Here is a 23697-nt window from a genome sequence, read left to right as displayed (position 1 = left end):
GGCCAAGAAGGCTGACATTGATAAATGGAAGATTAATCCTTAACTAATGTTTCAGACAGCAGTGAGAGTGGATGTTTTCAGGTTTTATAACACTCTTTTTTTGGAAGACATGAAAACATAACAGGGACAAAGATTTAAATACAGTTTGGTGAAAGTGAAAATGGCACGAACATTGTGGAGCTGTTGGAATTTATTATATGACCACATATAATTATTACACCCATTAAACACTGTCTTCACTGTGATTTAAATCGTTGCTTAAAATCCTTATAACTACATTTATAATTATTGATAGTACTTGCTTATTGCAAACTGGTTTGTGCATATAAAACAATGTGTGTGGGACTTTCATGTGTGTTTCCCACACTCACTGAAATGGCAGGTCAGGTGCCTTTGTAATCTTATGGCCCTCCAGCCCCTCTTATGATCTTTTTTAATCTCAGTCAGTTTAATCTCAGAATAAATGGAGTCTAATTTTGTTTATTTTCATACAAACTGCAGGTTTTTGCGTCTGCGTCAAAGCACCCTCTGACCTCTTTATGACCTCATTTCTTTATATACAGGGTATATGATCACTCTTGTGTGTTTTACTATTTCACTGTTTCGAGATTCCCCCATTATCCTTCAAACACCAGCATGTGTCTGCATGAAACCGGGAAAAATCTGGTAGGAACACATATAGTTCTACCAGCATCAAGAAATAAACACATAAAAAATACGCACATACATGGCATACACAAGTTTCACGACTCCCTAAAATGACTACCAGTATGCATTAGTTGATACTGGTGTTTGATCTAATATGACGCGGTAAAACATCCGAAATAGTATATTAGTAAAGCAGAAGTAATTATCATTGGAAATGGAAAATTAAAACACAAGCACCACAAATTTCTCCTACAATACTTGAGCGTATGACTGGCAACAACGGCAGACTTAGTGCCACAAAGGCTCAAAAACAAAAGATAAACTTTTTTTTTCCAAGCTGGAAACAAAAATCCAAACAAGGAGAGTAAACTGAAACCAGAAACACAAAGACTCAGAAGTGGAGACAGATTCGAAGACTGCAGCGGACAGACTGGCAAACAGGACTGTACGTACACGGCACACTGACTGGGGAACAGGACACAGGTGAGGGCAGCACGCAGGAGGAAACAATTAAAAGCAGGTGGTAACAATCAGGGGAAGGCAAAAAAAAGCAAATAAAAGCCCAAGAGACACAAAGAAAAGTAATTACCAAAATAAAGCTACACATAGACGCACAAACACATAAACGAGACAGAGGGAATACAGACACACACCGTTTCTCATTTCCCAAATTACACATCCTGTCCTCAGCACCTCTGGTTTCTAAGTTATGAGTGGACAAAACAAGGAAGCAATACAAAAACAGAGTCCAGGCTTCCTCGCTTTGAGTCGACTGCATCATAAATTACTTTTCTGTGATGTACATAACAAAGTCATTACAAAGCAATGTGAGATTTTGAATCCATATATATCATTTCCTATATGTTGTCAATTCAATCGATGACAGTAGGAATTATAGTCACAGCTCTATGTAGCATCATTATCACTTTTTAAGATTAATCTATTGGTCTTGAAGGAGAGGTCAGAGGTCAAATGTCACATTGTATTTAATATGGTATTTTCTATATGTTGCCGATACACATCACACTAACAATCATGGTTTCAAAGTTATAAGTATTTTTAATCAGTTTTAACCAGTAGATTATTAAGTTGAGCTTGCCAAAAACATAACCTACTTGGTGAAAAATGACGAAATTAATATCATCTAGGAAATTCTACTATTTTCTGCTATTTCTGAATACTTGATGTGATGACAGACTATAATCGAATACGTGTATATTTGAATAAATGGATAAATAATCAAACTTGCAATGTGTTACCCACGTCAAAACAGAGAATGCAATAGATCTGATCATCATACAACATAAAAAGGACATGTTGTTGTCCTCCTCTCGCACAGGATATATTTAAGCTTTGTGCTGCTCCTTTTTATACAATGAATTTTTAAAACCTCTAAAGAATACACCTGCGCATCCTCGATTATAGCTCCTCTGGCAAGCCTCCTCTCTCTTCTCTCAATATGAGGAATGGAAGACATGCGTAGCCAGAGAAATTGGGACAGCCTAGGGAAACACCAGGGAAAATGTATCCAAACATCAACCAAAAACTAAACAATGGCACATAAACTGAAAGTCATTCAACTATAAATGAGATCAAGAACTCAAAATAAGAAGAATCCAAAAAGCATAACCAAACCTTGAGACCACAACATGTGATGCAGATTCTTTGTAACTGAATACATCTATTTATGAATTTGTTGCCAGCTACCATCACTATTATTAGCATAGTTTCTCTTCTTCTTTCCCCTTTCTTCTTTTCTTTTTTACACAGAGCTCATTAAATTTCCCTTGTGTATAAAATGTGTTATATATAAAGCTCCGCTCTGCTTGCCTTTAGTTACATGTCTCCCCACCATTATCCAGCTCTTCTCTTCTCTCTGTTCCTCCATGCATGCCTGTGCTCCAAAAAGGGTTACTGTGGCCCCAGAGCCCCACATGTGTAAGGAGATATCTTCAGCCAGCCTACAGCACTGAGCTCGCCGAGCGACTGGTTGCTCCTCCAACACACAAAGCAGTGAGCGAGGGAGAGGGAAAAGAGAGAAGAAGGGAAGCAAAAATATGAAAATATCATCAGAGGACTGGGAAGCAGCTTCAGCTCCTGCAATCCTTGTGCAAATACAACACACTCTCATGAACACAAACACACATGCATACGCACAAACACTTCTGGCATCTGTCTCGGGGAGAGATCAAGTAGAGATCAACCACAGAGCTTGGCTCTCCCCCACCGGCTGTCCTCATTCTGCTACACTACAGAGGGGAAACATCACCAGCTTGTTGGTCTGGGAGGCTTTCTGATTACCTCTGAATCCTTTGGTTGAGCAAGCCATAAATATTGTGCTATTAGGAGCATAACTGCAAACCTGCATGGCAATCAACCAACAATTATAAAAAAGTGTCCACCAGGAGTGTTTTTAACCTTTACTGTGAGTAATAAACTTCTATTCTAAGCCAATACATTTATTAAAATGACAAATCTAATCAGTTGCAGAAGGATCGGCCCTCTTGTTATGCTCAGTTCAGTGGCAAAAATTGCTGTTTTGGTTAAAGGTGCAGTCTGGGTGGCACAAATCCCTCATCAAATGCCACCATTTCAAACCAACTTTGTGCAAGTCCATGCACGTGCAAACACATAAATGCACACACGCACGACTGGAGTGCAGTATTAGCACCTTGGGTCAAAGCTGAATACCTTACAAATAAGCACAACTGGAGCTCATCAAAGAGTGGAAAGGCGGAAGAGCCAGTGTTGGTGGTTATTTATGATTCTACATTTTACGGCTCAGCGCAGCTTACTAAATCAGAGGTTTCCTTATTCCTTATTATTCCTTATTGTACATATTTTGATTAATTTGTGATCTGTTTTTCACTTATTGAGGCGAGATATCAAGATTGCGTGAAACTCCACGGCTCTGTTGCTGGAAAGAAAAAAGCACACACATGCACGTTACATGCACATGCTTTTTCCTACATGCACGTTACGAGGTGTGCATGTAGACTTGCACAAACGAACATCAAGACATGTGAGGTAAACATTGTTTTAAGATGTGTAAGTGTAATGCACACATACAAGTCCAATCACATTTTTTCAAGTGCTTTTCACTTTCGTTTATCTCTTCCCTTTACAGTAAATTAACCAAACAAAAGTAGCTCTCCTCTCAGTCGTTGCATGACAGCAACAGTGCTCATGTAATTAACCGTAAACTGCTCGTTGTGACAGTGAATTATCACGGGGCAACGAAATTGCTGGTTAATCATAAACACTCTCTGTACACAGTCGTGTTTATCTGCCTCTGCTCTAGCTTTAACCTCAAAGCTTTATTGTACTTTGGACAACTGCGTGTGCGTATGTGTGTGCAAATATGACGTGCAAGCACATGATTTTTAAACAGAACCCCAGAATTACTTTTCCTCTTAATTATTAAGTAAGAAGGGTGGAGGAAGCTTTACATGTTTGCTGACAGTGTAGTCGGGCAATCCCTACATCCCATTGTTTTCCATTAGCTTAAGCTAGCATGTGTTTGGACGCTCTAACTAAGATGTAGCAGGAGAATACTCGAGAACTAACCTCCATCACAAAGGGGGGTGTTTGCCTGACCTCCCGTCCTCGACTCTGTGAGGGCCCAGGGCCCAGTTTGGTCTCTCCAGGCAAACCTAACAATGTTTGCTCTGCTTAATGGCTTCTCTGTTTGTTTTCCTCTTCACTGGAGCGACCATCTCTTGGTCACAGCAGCTTTAGTGTGCTGCAACGTTTGGGGTCACCAAACCGGGGCCTAGCCCACCCAGAATGCAGTGCAGCAGCCAATGGAGATATGAAAATTACTGCATGGCTGTCAAACTTAAATCTGCAACACACACACACACACACATAGTGTTAATCTACCATTTCATGTGGAGCTGCGATCTTGCTTCAGATAGGCGACTTTTATCTGTTTGTCAGCTCTCACCTCGGGTTTGTCAAGCTTTCTCTCGAGGGCATCGTAAAATGAAAAAACACATAATAAGAATAAAGGAGTGACTGTCTTTTTTCCCTGCAACTGAAACCTGTGACTCAACTATATGTTGTCATCAAAGGCAGTGATTATCTCCAGATTTATTTTAGATGCTAGAGCCACTGGAGTCATAAATACATAAATACAAACGTCTCAGGGAGATTAGGCGGATGCATAAACACCTGAAAAACAAGAAAGTGAGCTGCAAAAACTATAACCATAGTGCTTATCCTGTGTATTGCGATGGATTCATGCAAGAACTAAAATTTATATTCTACGGAAGTTACATAAAAATTGGAGACTGACAACAAAATATCTGTTTTCCTCATTCTTGGGGATAATTTTCAAAGATGTTTTAGAGCAGGGATGTCAAACTCATTTTGCACTGTGGATCACAGAGCTAGCTGTAAACAGCTTTAACTACAAATGTACTCCCCAGGATACTTTAATAAAAAAAAAAAGAAGTGTAATTTCAATGGCGTGTCTCAGTTTTTCTACATCATAATGAAACACTGTAGTAAATGAAAGAAGTCTGTCAGAGTGACTCTTTGGCCATAAATTGTAAGAAATAAATGTGTAAAATGACAGAAAAAGTTCTGATTGTGCACGAGGTCCAGTGAGTGTAAAACGAAAACATTTCTGTCAGCTGACAGAATATGTCCTTTAGGGCTCCACTCACACCCAGTGTTGAGGAAGTGCGTTGATGTGTTTTGTGGCGCGATGTGTTCAGTTGATGTGAGAAGAAGAATAAAGCAGGAGTGAGAACTAATAGCTCTGTGTCGTCTGTTTACCAGAGGTGGGACCAAGTCATTGTTTTGCAAGTCTCAAGTAAGTCTCAAGTCTTTATCCTCAAGTCTCAAGTCAAGTCTCAAGTAATGTCAGGCAAGTCAGAGTCAAGTCTCAAGTCACTGGTGTAAAAGTCCAAGTAAAGTCACAAGTCTGAAATTTTGAATTTCAAGTCCTTTCGAGTCTTTAAAAAAAAAAAAACGAAAAAAAAGCATGTTGCAGTTATATGCTAAATGTAAATATTAGACCATGTAATTTTTAAATCTGTGTTTTTCTCAACACATGACAAAATAGTGAACTTAGAAAATATACACAAATTGTGAAATTGCACCTCTTTAAAATGCAGCTCAATTAAACCTAGCTCCAAGAATAATTTTCACCGACAGTTCTGAGATAAGCTGCATGTTATTCTTGGATGCGGTTGTAGGACCGGCTTTAAAATCGCATGACAAAAATATCATACATAAATGATAAATAAATGATATTTTTTTTTAAATATAATTTTTAAAAAAAACTGCATCACCAACGTAGCCTGGAAAACATTTGCTAGTTAGATGAAGTCAGCTATCTCATCGTAGCATATTTATATGCATATTTATAATTATACGGTTCTTGGAGTGAGTGCATACACTCATGAAGTTTAGTAACTTCCGGTCACTGCAACAAGCCCAGGTACAGTTTACCGACGGATGGGTACAGGACCTTGAAATGCACCGTGTAGAAAGTAAAGACCATCGTACGTATCATAAGTTTACCAGTCTCACAAATTGTCGTCATAAATACACATTCCTTAACCGTTTATTAATAGGATCTTTGAGCTCAACGGTAATTAATTAGCAGTGGAAATAATTTCTGGTAGCATCACAGAAATGTAGCAGTGACAATAATACTGTATGCTGTAATCGTACTGGACAATTAGTGATACAAAACAACTGTTTTATCCTGTGAATAAAAGTATATGTTTTTGTCAATGTACCATAATAACAGAAGCGAAACGCAATATTGTGTCAGGACAATTCACTATTTATGCACAATAAATAAAGGAGCATAGCGCGACAATTTCTGTTCAGCGCCAGACTTGCTTGTAACCTATATCACCAATTATGTTAAGAAAAATGACGCATTAACTACAACAGCAGACTGACCTTTGTGTAAATGCTTGGAGCAGACTAACCTGTGAGCTGGAGTGTTCTGGGACGTTATATTTGGTCTTTGAATGGCTGCAATCCAGGCCATCCGTCGCGTCTTTGTTACTTCGGAAACATGGCTTGAACAATTTCTCTTCAACGACGTAATCCGATAACAACCGATCTCTTTACCCGTCGGCTTCCCGTGGCTGTCATGCGACCAGCTATTGCAGTTAATAATACAACAGCTTCTTGACATTTTTGTGTTTCTTTTTATCGCTGTATAACTGATTTTAATTGAAAGCCTGCGTGCGCTAGTACCGCTTGCCACGAGTTCCCAGAATCCTTTGCGGTTCTACCCGTGAATGACGTCACATTTTCAATCTCTATATAATATGCATGTTAAATTTTATATTTGGGGCAAAATATCAAGTCTTTTCAAGTAAACCGGTTCAAGTCCAATTCAAGTCCCAAGTCATTGGTGTAAAAGTCCAAGTCAAGTCACAAGTCTTAGAACATTTTTTCAAGTCAAGTCTAAAGTCATAAAATTAATGACTCGAGTCTGACTCGAGTCCAAGTCATGTGACTCGAGTCCACACCTCTGCTGTTTACCTCCACAGTGTCCTTTATTTCCTTTATTGACTGATTGATTGATTTTTTTTTCTTTTACGTGAACCGACTGTAAAAAATCTAATTTCTATAGAAGATTTTAAAAAATGTAGTGAAGGAAAAACACAAACTACCGCTTTTTTACTTTGGTGCTGTATGAATGGCCATGGAGAGGCCATTAAGGGGAAGTCTTTATCAGTAGGAGAGGCTGCAAAAACTTGTGAAAATACAGTTTAAAACCAAAAATTTACATGCTCCTTCACAGTCTCCAAAGCTGCTCAGTGGACCAGTTTGAAATCTTTGGCTGACCGATTTTGGCCCCCTGGCCTTATGTTTGACATCCCTGTTTTGGCGCATTTAATCCAATATTACCTCCACAAGATAGCACATCCGCGCGCATCCTATTTACTCACATCACAGGGCTTTTAAACTTAAGATAATATCTTCTATGTTTCCAACATTTTTACCTGCTTGGTTATTGTTTGCTTTACGACCACCGCCAGCTGCACGGTATAGTTTGCTCATGCATTTTAATCATCCCTACATGCCGTGAGCAACACGCACGGAGCTGTGATTTACAAATCCCCCTACAAACACCTTTTTTTTCTAATTGCTGGGGTGGAGGAGGGGGGTATTATTAGCCCATTTGCTGTGGAGTGCAGGAGGATCACATGAGGCCTTTAGGGGGATGGGCAGACTTTTCTGAGGGTGGTATGGCTTTAAGAGTTTACTACCATCAGTGCGCTATTTCACTCACACGCCGCAGAAAGTTTGGAGGCCAGGCGAGCAGCGGGATACCGACGGATAGGAAGTGACGGGACTGAGTGAGAGTCAGAAGGAGGTAAGAAAAGAGAGAGAGAGAGAGAGAGAGAGAGAGAAGACGTGAACATCAACACAAAGCAGAGTGAGAAGCAGCGTGCAATCATCGGACTCTTGACTGTGGTGCGGGAGGGAGCTGAAGTGCGCATGATCTTATCAACAACACCGGAGCGACACACATTCAATGGAAGGGAACTGGTCCCAGAAGTGAAAGGGAGAGATTGCAGTGAGGACGTGTGTTTGTCGCCTGATTCCTATGAATGTGCCCGTAATTGTGGAAAGTACTGACGCACGGCGGGGGGACCGCATGAAAGAGTGACCCACCAAACTTTGATCATGAGGGAAAAGACTTGACGAGACAACACGGCACAAGAGAAGAACACAGCTGGGATATGAGCGGAGACCTCTGGATTTCGCATCGATTTTTTGCTCTCTCGGGTACGGTTTTGCGTCTTCGGGGATGTTTGCGAGTTGCATCTCCGCGGCTCCAGGTCGGATACTGACTCGTTTCTGCGCCCTTGTGCTGCTCGTGGCTGTGGGACTCGCTGCGGAGCTGCGGGTCCGAGTCCGGCTCTCTGACGGACTGGTGACCGAGGAGGTTTTGGAGGCGGACAGCGAGAAAGACTCGATATCACTCGAGTTCAAGCAGGGAGATGGGACGCTCATCACTTTTGTGGTGGACTTCAAACGGGTAAGAGGTTGTCCTGCTTACCGCTGAACATGAGGCGGATACTTCCCCCTGGCTCATTTGAATTTTAGGTTATTGAATAACTGCAATTTCCCCTCCAGAATCAGAACTAATTAACAAAGAACTTAATTTCATGCTTCCCATTTTATACCTGCAGACTCATAACACTCCCTCGGTGGTCCTGGAAGTCACTATAGGAAGTCCCCACTTAAAAATAAGAAATTGTGTCTTGTCACTAATCCTTAAAGTCAGTCCAAATCTAACTAAAAGGCACTACTGCTGTGCCCCTCCACCCCCTTACTTTGGTATAATACACCCATCCACCCCTACAACCCCCCAAAAATCTGATCAAGGATCTGCACCGTTCACATAATCAGAACCCCCAATTCTCCCCAAATCTGTGTATCCCTTAGGTGTTGAAATCCGCAACAATGGCTTCTTGGTTCAAGCTACTTTGTTAAATTTTAATTCAGGGTCACAGATCTGAATCTTAAACAAAATCACACCTAAAGCCTTTTTTTTTTTAAATAAAGGGGAAAAATCTGAGCAGTTACTGTAGCCCATATTTAAGCTGAAGTATAAAGTTTCATTCATCCCTTTCCATCACAGCTGAGTTTCACCGAGGTCAAGACAGCTGCTGCTCCTTAGATGTGACGCCCCCAAGACCCTAATGGCCTTCGAAACCCCTGCAGCTCAAGGGTCCCGTTCAGAGCTGATCATAAGTGGCCATATTTAGCATTCTTCTAAAATATAGACAAACAGCTCAAGTGTCCAACGCCAACCAGTTGTAACATTTTGGAAAGATGACACTGTTTTGCTTTTGTCAATGGCTATCCGGAGACTCGTGAAATTGTCAGTCTTGCAAAATAAAAAAACAACTGCTTTGCATAAGAGGGGCGTGTGTGGTGGGGGGGGGGGGGTGCACAGAGCAAAGGCATGTGTCTGTGATGGTTGCTGTCACATAAGCTGACAGGCTGGCGAGATGTGAAGGGGGAGATTTACCAGGATTAAGTGGGCATGTCTGACCTTTTTGATCTGCACGTCTGGTTCACTAACCAAAACAGCTAATTTAGAGTTGAAAGAGAAGAGGCCGTCACCCCTCAATCGCTGGTGACACCCACAGAAAGAGACGTACAGTGATCTGAGAGCAGGGAGCCCTTTTCCTGACCGTGCAGGGTTGCTGTACCCCGTCACGCATGCACACACTCCAGCGCACATCACATCTGCACATATGGTTTGGTTTATTTGAACCTCTTAGATCGCTTTACTTTTCCGCTGCCTGATTTATCTGTACAGTTGTAGGTCAGCCTCTTGCTGCTCCCCCCTACCTCTCCCCTCTTTCTGTCTCACCCCCCCCCCCCCCCCCCCCCCTTGTCTCCTGCCCCCGCCTTGTTTCTTCTGCATGTGGTTTTCATTCAAGTCTTGTGCAGTATCTCCCAAGATTTATGGAAAGTTGGATGAGCTGTCACTTCCAGCTGCCATGAATATATAGTTCAGACGAGCGCCTGTGGGAAGCGGAGTGTTTTAAGAGGGATGTTAAACACTGAGTTCTAATGATGAGACACAAAAAATATGGATGGCTCGATAGATAATGTCACATTTTGAAGAGCAAGTCTCGTTCACTGAGATTTAAAAAAAGAACTGAAATGTAGTCACGGGACAGCAGCCTCATTACTATTTGCTGCTTTGTGAATACGTGGCAAAATGTGATGGTAGATGTTATAGCCATTAGACACTGGTGAAGTGGTCTGCTGAATGTGAGAGGGAAGTTTAGTCAACCTTATCCAAGCAATGAATCACAGTGTATGAGCCGTGCAGCGATTTCAGGAAGGTTCTCTGATGGTCTGTAAGCATATGGAAAAGATGAAAAGGTGGTTTTAGCTTGCTCATGACACCTCTGTGTCATGTTGACTGAATCTCAACATGTGGACACCGCTGTCTGTTCACTTCAAAGCAACAGATTTATGATAGTGCGGTTTGCTTTTTTTATGAAGCACAGGCGTTATGGGGTTGGATGGAGTTGATTATCTGCCACTTATTCTGTAATTGCATTTGAAGGTTACACTCTTTTTTTTTCTTTTCTTTTCTTTTTTCTTTTTTCAGCGTGCAGTAAAGGAGCTTTTCATTCCCGTCTGGGGTCTCCATGAAGTATTTACAGCTGAATCGACTCTAAATTATGTAAAATTGCAGCAATCTGTCTGCAGCTCAGAAATATCCCGATGAAATGTTTCACGTCGATCTGCAGATTTTTTTTTTTTTTTTTTTTTCCCCCACTGTGAGACAAATCTCAGCACAGATGTCGCTCTGAATAGAGAAGGTAGCTGCCAATTTGGTATCCCCCCCCTTTCCACCCCATTAAATTCTGCAATTTATGGTTCAACACAGGCTAGTACCCTGAGCTTAACATAAACCGTTGTCTTAAGGTCAATGCGAGGGAAATGACCCTCATCTTTCAGGGCTTGTTTTGGGTCTTTCCAGATTTGGTGTTTGTGTGTCTTGTCTTTTCTGTCCATCAATGCAGGAATGTGAATGACTTCACGGGGATCTGGGATGCAGTGGTGCACGTCATCGTACATCTATAGTTACAGGCACCTTGGCCTGCAACTGTAAAGCCTTTTTATTATCTGGATACGATTTCAGGGTTTTAAATTTCGGGGCCTATTTCGATTTATAGACTTTTTAGGTCTTCTTTTATTCCTAGATGTTTGATTCGATTCCTTCTTGACGCAAACCTCCACGCTTATCAGGGCTTGGGACTCTTATTAGAAGTACACCGTGGGGCGCACTGCAGTTACAATTTAATGTTAGGCGGCCAGTAGCAAGTGCATTGCTGTCATTTCCATGATGTCAAATAACTAGGTGTCCTTTGATACATCTAAGGTGTGCTTTAAATAATGTAGCAAGTTTGTCACTCTTAAGTGACTGCATGTGAATGCTTGTAAAGGATTCCTTTGCCCTTTAAGTGCAATGTCAGGTGGCATGTTTAAACCCAACCGCAATCCCTCTTGTTCTCTTAACTATGGGTTTGTTTTTTTTAATGCCTAATCCTAACCAGCAAGAAAAGTCAAAAGTGATTTAAAAGCATCTGAAACAAAATGCAGACAGTCTCCTGTCACCCCTTTAGCCACCTAATATGGTCGTTAAAGCTCAGAGGATCTTTTTTTTTTCTTTCTGCACTTTAAAACTAGAACTGCATAGTTTGAGATAGTAGGAATAAACAGCTGATACCATCAGTTAGAAGGAAATTTGAAAGGCTTCCGCTCACGCTAGCGTTTTTACTACTTTGGGTGACAAAGCTTTAGGAGTTTGCTGTTCTTACCAAAACCTCAGTTATTGGAACAATTTTGAAAATAGGGGTGTGGGAGAACAAAGAAACTGCTGATCCAAAAAAATCACCAACTATATTTGAGGTTCAGAGTTTTTCGATGGGGATGATCATCTGCAACTTACACCATCCCGTTAACTGGGTCAGGATCTTGTGAATGATGGCACTGATGAGCACGTCGGTGTCCGTTTTCTTTTTTTTTCTCCCTGAACCTTGCAAACTGGATCGGCTTTCACTGCGGAGGCCTGCGTTACCGTCAGCTCAGCTCATTGTGATGGTCTTCAAAGCACAGAGGCTTTATGCACACGCCCAGAAATAAGCTTGCCGTAAGAATGGATTGGAGTTTTTTTTTTTTCCACACACCCTCATGTGCTGTGTCAGACACAGAAGGAAAGTTGAGGGTGGGGAGTTAGGTTGGTTAGCTTTTCTGTGTGCCCTCCCATTGGGTTGCAGAGTGTGACCCAGTTAGGCAGGTGCTCATTCAGAGTTCTCTTCGAGCCTTCGTATGCTGTATGCGCCATTAGAATTGTTTAACTGCATTATCTGTCAGACAAACTCTTTTTCTTTTCTTTTTTTTCCTGCGTGGGAGGCCGATGACAGTCCACTTTGTTCTTTTTCTTGTTAGTGTAAAACGCAGAGGTTTGCCAAGAGTCACAACTGGCTGTTGTGTTTTTTTCCCATGTTACAGGTACTTCACATTAGTACAGTACCGTAGCAACCTTTTTTTTTTCTTTACTTTTGGCTGCCACACCTTGCCTCTTACTCCACCTTGAAACACCATCCCTCTTTGTCACTTGTACAAACTTGTAAAGTCCTTTTTATGGGTGAGTGTCACCTGTTCCAGGAAGTGTTGTTGTTGCTTCAGGTACGTTCAGTACGTTATAAGGCACACAGGTTTTCACACTCCAAACGGTGACTGTGAGCAATCTGTGAGTCACAGAAATCCATGTGGCAAATTGTTTACTCAAGGGATGAACTTTGAAGACCTCGCCTCCTACTCTGCTTTCCTTTTGTATGTTTTTTGCGTGGGAAAATGACTCTGTTCAGAGAAGTTACTGCCTAGTTCTGCTTTCTTGTCTTAAATCTTTGAGGTGGCATTCTTGAACGCTTACTTTTCGTTTTAGTACATTAAGATCTTGTAAGGTTACTCTGTGCTGGAGGAAGAGTTCAGCTAACTTTGAAGTATTTAAAAGTGAACTTTTTGTTTGTTTGTTTACCCATGGCCATAATTTTCCCTGCTTTTTTTCCCCCCCCTAAAAATCAAAAACAAAACACCAAAACAAGCTTCTTCTGTGGTCTTGTTGTTGCCATTCGGGTCTCCTCATGATCCCCCTTTGGCCTCTGGTGGCCCCTTTGCGCCTGTTGGTGTCTTTATCCTTTTCCCCTCCTCCTCTCGCCAGAAGGCCAGATGTTCACATTTAATACTGCTGATAAAGAGCTTCCCATTTTCACAGTCTCTGCTTCCAGGGAGAGACCAGAGCAGAGAGATGACTATCATCTAGCTTTTTAAAAAAAATTCTTACTGATCAGGACAGGGACCGCACGGTGCTGTGGTAGCAGCCTTTGACGGACATGAAGACGGCAGTTGTGGCTTGCAGTGTACATAGTTGTAATTTTTGTCTAACTACAGATGGTTTAAGATGAAGAAGATTGGCAATGACACTGACAAAGAATTGAAGCGTGCCAGATCTTTCTGTCTCCTGAAATATTCTTTTTGTCAAATTCATGGCTGTGTCCGTTTGGGTAGCGCCACTTCGCAAACTTCGGACTTATTTATTTTATTTTTAGGTCAGTGATAGTTCAGGCAGTTAAGTCATAGGGGTCCACACCTGGGAAGGCATTACAACACCCTTTTCCTTGTCAACAATCTGTCGTGTCACCTTTCCTGTCATAAAACAGATTCTGTTTTTTAAGAAAAAGGCTCATAAAGGATATGTTGTTACATAAAACCTATTATCAATATGTATAGTTTGAATAATACCATTATTTTTGTGGTTCCTGAAACCGGATATGAAAGATGTGCAACAACAGTTGGAGGCTGAATGGGACTGTGGCCATCTCTATTGTTTATGCCTCATCTATCTGCCTCATTTCCTTCCCTGTTAGCACTCACTGCTTGCCTCTTTCTCATTTCCTGGATGCAGAGTCCCCCATAAACTGTTTGTGTGTCTACTTAATTGTATCCAGATTCTGCATGAATGAATAAAATGATGTTGTGGGCTGTGCAGAGTTAGTCTTTTTAAAAAGAATTTCGGTTGTATTTTTGTGCTCATGTGTAACACCTAAACATTAACCCCTCATGCACTGGGAAAGGTAAGCTCCTTTTGCATTCTTGTCAGGAGAATAGCCAACAGGAAAACCTTTCTTTTCATGGCTTCCAGTGTTTTGATTGTCCACTCATTGCCAGTGTTTACTAATTGGTTAGCTCTTTGGACAGCCAGGTGTGACCAGACCTAAATGTGGCTCCACATTCCTGCCTTTGGGGCGTCTGTAATTAACTTCAGCTCAAAGCATGTCTTAGCTCAGTGGCTTTTCTCCCGTTCCTTTTGTCTGTGTGCGTCTTTCCCTCTGTCTCCCAAAAATGATCTTTAATCCCTGCCAAAAACCTGTGCTTTTTTTTTTTTTTGCTGCTGCTTTGAATGGCTTCCCTCACACACTAAAGCAAATACCCTGTCCCGTCACCAAACATTTAAAATCCATACGTGTTTTCAAAAGGCAGTCGGAGCCATTTACGTAGGTTCGGGATTTTAAAAGTAAACACAAGGTTTCATCACTCGAGACAAGCGAATAAACTGGAAGGCTGCACGGTGCTGAATTTTATGTAAAGATTACATTGCCCTTTTTTTTTTTTTTTTTACTTTTGATAGTATACAAGCTTGACTTTAATCTTATTTGTTCATTTTTTTAAAGTATTACATAAACTTTTTGGTCCTATGTCAGGCAAATATCCACACAGACCCACACTGATCCCAAATGACTCATCATAGCGTGGCTTACCAGCAGTCCTCCACAGCCAGCCATCAGCCTTATCAACAGACAGGGTCTTAGGGGGGATTTGAAAACAGGAAGAACCCCCTGCACAGGGAACACATACTGCTGTACTGTTTGTGTGCGTGTGTGTGGGTGCACTTGTGCGTGAATATCCATCCTTGCATCGAGTGTGAATCGGTTCAGCCAGAATGGCACTCAAACTGAGATACATATATCTCTTGCAAGTGCAGGTGCAATGTTCCCATGAGCGTTTGGACTGCTTTTCATTGCTGGGCTCCTATTTTAACAGCCTGTAAACCAGGTATATACTCTGCAAGGAGACGGAGTTTGTCTTGCTGGGTTACAGTGTCTGAGAATGTTCACTGTAAATGGCACCCTTTGAGTGTCTGAATGGGCTTTTGTGCACCTCTTAAATAATCTGACCCACCAAAGGTAACCACCAATGAAACGAGCCCCTACCCTCTCTCCTGATTAACAGGTCTTCGTTTGACCCACCAGTCATGTTGCATGAATACAGACTTGTTTGGCTGTTGGCCAGTGGTAGTTTGTCTGCAAATGGACTAAGTCCTATGTGTAAGCGAGCAATGTTAAGGAATTTGCACTTGTGTGGATTATTTATAGCCACCCTGACATTTACGCTGCTCTGCTAGAGTAAAAAAAACTCAAGGATACGCTGCCCTTTGATTATGGTATCGCCAGTCTTTTTAAAGATGGGAATAAGGTTGCCTTTTTAATTCGTAATGTCCGAAGGTGGTTATTTTCTGTAATGTTGGTCAGCAAGTTATTACTCTAATTTTTTTTTTCTAGGTGTAAACACTCTTTAAGGGGGGTGACTCATTTTCCAAATGTGGGCACCTCCTCTTTAGGGAGTATTTTGAAATTAAGGGGTGCTTTCAAGCTCTAGCAAGTCTACTCGATTCCAGCATTACTGTTTTTCTTGCCATATGCATCCCAGGCAATTATTGTGTCTACTTTTTGGCAGTGTGGTGTATTTTATCAGGAACTGACGAAATCTTTCTCTATAATCCATCACACGAATGAAGCAGGTTTTGTTACAACAGGAAGGGATTACCCCATACTGTGACCACAGAAGCGCCTTTCCTCCCCGTCTCATATTTGTTTGATCTTCTGTCAGTCCTCTGTTTGCATAATTCGGCGACTTTAAAAACACCTTCCCGCTTGGGAGATTGTAAAAAGAGATAGCTGTTGTTTGATCAGTAAGACGAGTGCGCACTCTCTCCTAGTGATATTGCCTGTCATCATAACAACAGGTGTAAACCTTACTTTAATCACTTCATGTTTCACTCCTTTATTGTGTTTTCTTTATCACGCTTTGGAGTGCATCTGCACACATCCCAAACGGTGGTGGTTTTTTCTGGCGGGCAGCAAAGATGATATAACTATTTTACTCTGTTTGCTGTCAGAATGTCAGTGAAATTTTACTCGAGCGTGACCTGAGCTGACATGTCCTCAGCACTGGTTTGGTGTTGTCATTCAAAGGTCGTAATTAAATTTTAACTACTCTCACTACATGACTGCGCACAAAATATACCAATGCTGCCAGCTGAATATGAAGACTACAAAACATCTTGGCCTGTCAGAAGATAAAGATAAAAGAAATATCACCATCCAGAAACTGTAAAAGTTCAATTCAGTGCAGTTCAGTTTTTCATATAGCAGCAAATCACAACAACAGTCACCTCGAGGCGCTTTAAATTGTAAGGTAAAGTTGCTACAAATATGTAGAATAAAGCAGAAAACCCCAACAATCAGATGGCTCCCAATTAGCAAGCACTTTGGTGACAGTGGGGAGGAAAAACTCTTCTAACAGGAAGAAACCTCCAGTAGAACTAGGTTGAGGGAGGGCCAGCCGTTATACACTTATGGACAAGTTATATCCTCTAAACACTAAAATGCTAAGACAAATATATATTTATGAGGGGCAATGGTTAGCATCGTCCAGGTCATAGCAAGAAAGTGTCCGGTTTGAATCCACAGACCAGCTGGAGCGGTTCTTTGTGCAATGAAAAAGTTCTAAAGCAGGTATGCAGGTGAAAGTATCTCTTTGGTTAATATTTGCAGGTATGGTTTTATATTCAACTTCTGATCTTCAGGGTTTTAATTTCTATATTTTAACTCAAATTGTGTAACACGGATAAATGGAAATCTATAGACTACTGTAAACTCTTAAGTACCACCAGCCAGGTAGTCTACTGGCAAAATGCCAGAACTAGAGTAATTTTCTGTAGTTTGAATGGTGGGTGTGGTGCACACAAACTCTGCTCTCACATCTGGTGCAGCCATTTTTTTTGGAGTTTACCTGAAGCATAATGCTGCCACATCCTAGAATAGTCTGCGCTACCCCAGTAATACATCATGAGCGTGCTTTATGTTTGTTGTGCAGCTTTGCTCTGTCCTTGGCATGGCTTCAAATCATTTCAGGAGCTCTTCAGAAGTGAAGCATTTAATCTCCAGGAGGAGGGTTGTTTTTTGGGGGGGGTTTGTATGTTTTGTTTTTTTTGTTTTTTTTCTATAATTAAGGGGATTTTCCTGCCATCCTGACCTTCTCATTTGCTCTGCACAGCTTGACATGTCTTAGGTCAAAACTGATCCGATGCTAATTCTAGCTACGTGTAGCCAGAAGCTGCTTCTGGGGAAATTATTTTCTGGAACCTGATCGCTGCCTGTTTGCTTCCTAATTAGGTAATGTAAGTCCAAAAACTTAGCCAAAACAATAAAACTAGGCAGTAAAACACATACCTTTTGGTATTTCATCATTATTGTTTGTTTACTTTGCCATAATGAGACATAACAATGGGAATGGATGTTACCCTTAGTACCCCCTGTAATATTTCACCCTGTCGACTTGCCACAGCTCCCAATCTGTGCTCCCAATTTTTCAACACCATGACTGTCAAACTGTGCCCGTAAGACTTTCCATGGTGTGCAGATGATGTCATTTTGATACAAAATTGCATCAATAAAAATCGTTGCCACAGTAAGCACTGTTAAACTACCTTTGCCCTTTTGGCCTAGACGCAGAGTAGAAATTAGACAATCATTAATCACGAGACATAATGACACAACAGGAGGGGATCAGTGTCTTCGCTTTGCTGTTGAGTCGCTTCCAGAGAAGCAGAGCTAGTGGAACTGCCATGCTGCTCTGTAATTACCCAGAGAGCCCTGGGGCAAATCCATGTGGCTGACACGAATACCTTCCTCTTCTTTCTGTCCCTCCCTCCCTCTCTTCTCCCCACCCGGTGTCCCAGCGTAGCACTATGTGTCTGCAGCATGGGAGGTCTTGAAGTCATGGCCTCTGCTTACTCCTGCACTCTGGGGCAAATGGCCCTCTTGTCCTTCTCGCTGTAGGCATTGTACTCACTCTTTTCGCTGTGATATCTCTTCCTCCGCTCTTTGACATTATCTTATTGTTTTGTGTCTGCAGGAAAAAGCTGAGGCATATAATTTCCACTGGCTCATTTCTGTGTTCCTCTGAGTACCATGTGAACAGCTCATAAAGCTATATAATCAATATTTGCTTAGTAATTTTCTTTCCAGGGGTCAAACAGGATTGCCTTGTGTAATACCCGTGCTGCTATTGTACCCTTGCCAGTGTCTCTTTTCACAGACAAAAGTGGCTGTTGGAGTGAAGATCCAAGCAGTTTGTAAAGGACTGCAGAGCGTAAACACTTGTGAGGCAGAATGCATTGCCTTCTTGCCAGGGTGTACTCTTCTCCATACAGGAAGTGGAAGAACTCAGTGGGGTTATCTCGGAGCTGTTTATCTATTCCAGAGTTCCTCCTGCTCAGGGAGTGAAAGCCTTCAAACTGTTACTCCTCAGCTGCCTGTTTGCTTCAGACGGGTGTGTGAAAAGCGGAGGAGGGGTATTTAGGACTGTGTGTGTCTGTGTTGGAGCTGAAGCCAAGGAGGAGGGGGTTTGGAGTGGGGTTCTAATGAATAGGAGGACAGGTCTACTGCTCTGCTCTCCAAACTCTCGAAGCTTCCCATCATGCTTTGCCTTGCCCCTCACCAAACTCTTTATGGCCTTTTGGTTTGGTGCCAGATCGCTCGCACATTTGCCAACGTGTGTGTGAGTGTGTGTGTGAGTGAAAATTCTCACTATTGACATTTTGCTAGTAGTACAGTTCTACTTTAAACAGCATGCTAAATTGAGTCTGACATTTCTGGCATGTGAGAAATTCTAGTAGGTCTGACAAGAAACAGGCTGGAAAGGTTTAATTTGACACAGCAGAATACTACAGTATCATAGGAGCCTCATTGCACAGGTCTGCAGACAAAAAGTATCAACAAGCTGTCATGTGAGCCTTTATGGGTGAGGTGAATATAAACCCTTTGTTTCTTTGAGTAGACAGCTGTTTGGACATCATTGAACTGCTTTAAGTACCGTAATGGAAACAGTATGTGTTCTAATTTGGATGATTCTCCTCATATAAACAACAACTTATCATAACCTTGCCTCGACTACTATTCCCGATACTTTCCGGGAGTCATCTGTTCAGCTTTTTCATTTCTCATCCCTTTGGCTTTTTCAGGATGTGAAAATATTCCGAGCGCTGATCCTGGGCGAGCTGGAACGAGGGCAGAACCAGTACCAAGCCCTGTGCTTCGTGTCCCGCCTCAACCGCAATGAGATCATCCCCAGCGAGTCCATGGCCCGTCTCAGGCAGGTATGACACGGTGGAGATTGTGCTATGGAGATTTTTCAGCTGATTATATACTGTGGAGAATCTGAGGATATTACGTCTTTCCCAGAAAAATCCCCAGGCCATTCGTTTGGCAGAGGAGCGGAGAGGCCTGGAGCAGCTGACTATGAGCGCAGCGGTCAATCTAAGTCGGGCCTGGCACCTCAGCGCCCACATCCACAACATGTGTAGCGAGGCTCGCGAGGCCATCTACACCAGTGAGGCAGATGTGAAATACTGGCTGGAAAAAGGTCAGCGGCCATCTGATTTTTGTTTATTATTGAACCTCACATAAACTCTGATAAACTCTGCTGGTGTTTTTGTACCCTCCCCCCCCCCCCCCCCCACCCCCCTTTCTTTCTCCTCTCCTGATTGTCTCTCTAATTCTGCATATGTCTCTGAACTGATTCTCCTAATCTCCTCAACACTATCTTCCCTGTTTCTCTCTTCAAGACACCTCTTTCCACTTAATTCTAGTGATATGACTTCAAGTATTATCTTGTGGGGTTTCAATGATAAGACTGTGTGACTGTGCATGTTATCTAGGTTCCTCTCCTCTTTCGCTCTTTGCTCTCCAAACTGCCTTCTTGCACACTATGAAATAGGGTGAAACGGCATGTGTGTGCATGCAGATTAATTTTGTTTATCGGAGAGGTTCAGCCCATTATTTAACCATTTGTTTTCAAAAAAGCAGTTTGCAGCGAGATGCAGATTCTTTATAGCAGCGAAATCCAAATGATTCGAGCTGAGGAGAATTCATACGACAGCACTATTGTCAGCTGACAGCTTTGTTATTAAGAAAACAATGTTGATGGTCACGGTTCACCGAGCGCTCTGCGCCGTTATCTGCACAGGGACCTATCGTAGCGTCTCCTTAGCATAACAAAGCTGCCCTTTCACTGCAGCATCTCGCCTGTTTTATGCCACTTTGTTTGCGCTCTCTAGATCACAGCCGCATTTAATTGAGCGGAATCAGAAAAGGGAGCGATCGGCGCAGACGCGCGACTGCTTGCTTTTTGTTTTTAACTGCCACATGCTTCAATATCTGTTTGTTTTACAGGAGTGGACGGCTCCATATTTGAGGTTCTGCCCCAAGCAACAGAGCTACCCAGCTTTCAGGCCTGTCATGCTACTAAAGACTTGTGGCAGCCATGTCTCTGCACGTACACCCTGCGGCTGGAGTGGTACCCGTGTCTGCTGAAGTACTGCCGCAGCCGGGACGCAACAGGCAAGGGCTCCACCTACAAGTGTGGCATCAAGAGCTGCAGCAAAGGATACCATTTCACGTACTATGTTCCCCAAAAACAGCTCTGCCTCTGGGACGAGGAGACCTAGAGTTTTGTTGTGGATGTTTAAGAAACGAGAAGACTTCTTTTTCTTTTTTGCCAGCCCAGCCAATGCTTCTCCACCCATGCTAACCACAGCAACACTGGACCTTGGTTTATATCATGTGAAGTGAAGCTGTGTCAGGTGGGGAGGGCCGACATCCAGACATTCACGTTGAAGTAGAAATAAATTCAGGTTCCAGATGAGACCAAAAGCTTTTAAGGGAGATGCAGCAAAGTCACTAATTTTTCACTAATGTTTCTGGGGAAAAATGACCTCTTGCTGTCAGTCTTAACGAGAGATATATATTTTTTTTTTTTTTTTTTTGCCAAGAAGCTGTCACTTTTGTGCCTTTTTGGGGAAAGTGAGTGGGGCAAATTAAACAAAACCTCTCAAACAAGCTATGGTATGCACAAAAGATGGACAGTCATACACCGGCAGAGGAACAACACTGTTCCACTCTCAGTCAAAAGGAGGTAGACAAACAAATTCTTCCATCCTGGTGAAGGAAAATTTGAATGTTGGAATTATCTGTCTTATAAAGTTCTGTGAAAACAGTTTATTACCAGCTAAATGCTGTTTTTTTACCATGTAAGCATGCTTACAAAGAAAAAACAAAACCTCTCCAATGCTATCTTTATTTATTTTGGTTGCAAAGTGAAATTATGGAGGACTATCATTAAAAAAAAATCTTTTTAATATAATAACCTCATCTGTTTGCTTCCCTGTAGGCATTAAGTTTAAGTTAGTTTCTGAAGTTCATCTTAAACCACAGAGCCTCAGTAACACAAAGTATTCGAACATATTTCAGGTTAACCTCTTGGCTGTTGTTTCTCATCCATATCCTGTTTTGCTTATATACTGCCTGTTTTCATTCTTGTATAGACGGTGTAGAAAAACAGGCATATTATCCTATTTAATAGTGAAGATTTATCCCGAGTTGCCCTGTCATTACCCATGGGGACACCTCCTGCCCACAACTCGCACCCCTCTCAGTCTGTTTAAAAAGTGTCAAACCAAAGTCAAAGAAATGCTGTGAAAGGAGCCGTTTAAAGTTTCAGTTTCTGGACACAAGCTCTTCGGTATGGTGGTGTTTTTTTTTTTGTTTTGTTTTTCCTCCCCAATGTGAGGATCCATTCAAGCAACAGGCGCTTTAATGATCCACACTGCCATCTTCTGGTTAACCAGCATTTTTAGACTTTTATGCGCGCTGCCAGAATTCTGGTTCTTGGTTTCCGGCTTTGCCTGCTATAATTTATACATCTCATATCTGCCCCCGATAATTTACGTGTAATTCAAGGAGCACTTCTTAAATTTGTGGGACCAAATTTAACTTGTCTGTCTGTTCTTTATAGTACTAGGTTAAAGAAAAGACTGCTTTTCCTCAATAACTTCAGCCTTTTTACTGCCATAACGCAAAAAAAAAAAGGGAGAAAAAAGAGGAAAAAAGTTTTTAGTGTGCTGGTATGTCCTGCTAACTGAAGAACCAAATGAGTGAAACACACCTATTTGTGGCCTTCTCTGGTGATCAAGTGCCTTAACATTTTACTGATGTTTTTGCTATGTAATTGTAGATTACATTGTTAAACATATTTTTTTTCTATGAAAGAGTTTTTAATATGTTGTAATTAAAAAAGCTGCCGTAACGGAAAAAAATGAAGCAATTTGGTTAAGTACAATTTTTAAGAGCTGTTTTACATAAATTGTTTTAATAAAGTCCTTCTTTGCACTGCATGGACAGCTTGGAAGTTATTTGTGGTATATTGGAGTAATTTTATTAAGCCTTATATGGGGTATAAGGAGGTGTGTGTGTGTGTGTGTGTGTGTGTGTGTGTGTGTGTGTGTGTGTGTGTGTGTGTGTGTTTGGGGGGGAGGGGCAAAGGAATCGGTGTATGGGAATTAAGAGATATACAGTTTAGATTCTTTGCATAGTCATCTGCTTCTGGGTGCTCCAATAAATTGTCCTGTTTTGCACTCGGGTGTGTTATGCCAGTCTTTCGATCAAGGTTGTAATTTCCACCATTTCCCACACGGTGTCGCCCCTGTTCCGAAAGAAAAAGAGCCTGCCATTGCTACATCAAGGATGAAAGCATGCTTTTCCTACAAAATATTGCATAAATCTACTTTAATCTCTAATTATGGTATTGCACGAGATAATATAAGCAGGATGCAATACACTTTGTAGTGCTAGCAAGTTAATAGGAGCAGAGCATGCAAATGCAGCTACTTGTAATGGGATACAAAGGATGCTGAAGGAGGCTGCTGTTGCTGCTACCCGGTGCCGTTCAGTTAAAGGACAGCAAAGTGTGTATCCAAACAAACCTGCCTCGGTCTTCTACGAGCATATATTTGCTTCAGAGGACGCAAAACAGCCAGGATGTAAACAGAGAGACAGCCACATGTGAACCGTCAAGGTAATTATATTTCACCGCATTTATAAACGTGTTGTAACCCCATAAAACAAGGCTTTGTTAGCTTGCTAGCGGTTAGCTTGCTCCCTGATCCATCTAATAGTACCAGTGCAGAGTTAGCCTGTTATGATAGCATCCCCTCGGCTAAGGGATGAGCTATGGCCCTGCTCTGCTGCTGCCCTTTCACATTGTTAGCAACAGCTGCTTTTGCTGTCACCATCAATAAACTGGCCCACGAGCAAATGAAGAAATTTCTTCATTTGTTCGTGGGCT

General features: G+C 41.8%; 1 protein-coding gene and 1 long non-coding RNA gene across 2 annotated transcripts in view; one reads left to right on the top strand and one right to left on the bottom strand.

The window, feature by feature from the left end:
* Positions 1-1575: 1575 nt before the first annotated feature.
* Positions 1576-23697, bottom strand: part of LOC146693999 (uncharacterized) — a 28039-nt gene continuing 5917 nt past the window's right edge. The window contains exons 3-4 of the long non-coding RNA XR_014914848.1: positions 2479-2644; positions 1576-2150 (exon numbers count right to left, since the gene is read on the bottom strand). This is a non-coding gene — a long non-coding RNA (uncharacterized LOC146693999). The remainder of the gene's footprint in view (positions 2151-2478; positions 2645-23697) is intronic.
* On the top strand, positions 7902-22747 carry oafa (OAF homolog a (Drosophila)). Its single transcript, XM_085430051.1, has 4 exons — positions 7902-8671; positions 19538-19672; positions 19758-19938; positions 20748-22747. The coding sequence occupies exons 1-4, from the start codon at positions 8441-8443 to the stop codon at positions 21020-21022; spliced, it is 822 nt and encodes a 273-aa protein (XP_085286177.1). The 5' UTR covers positions 7902-8440; the 3' UTR covers positions 21023-22747.

The sequence above is a fragment of the Copadichromis virginalis genome, linkage group LG14 (assembly GCF_057382275.1).
Source record: "Copadichromis virginalis isolate Kocher_CV1m ecotype Utaka linkage group LG14, C_Virginalis_male_GT1.1, whole genome shotgun sequence".
Lineage (NCBI taxonomy): Eukaryota > Metazoa > Chordata > Actinopteri > Cichliformes > Cichlidae > Copadichromis > Copadichromis virginalis.
This window is presented reverse-complemented; position numbering and strand designations above follow the sequence as displayed.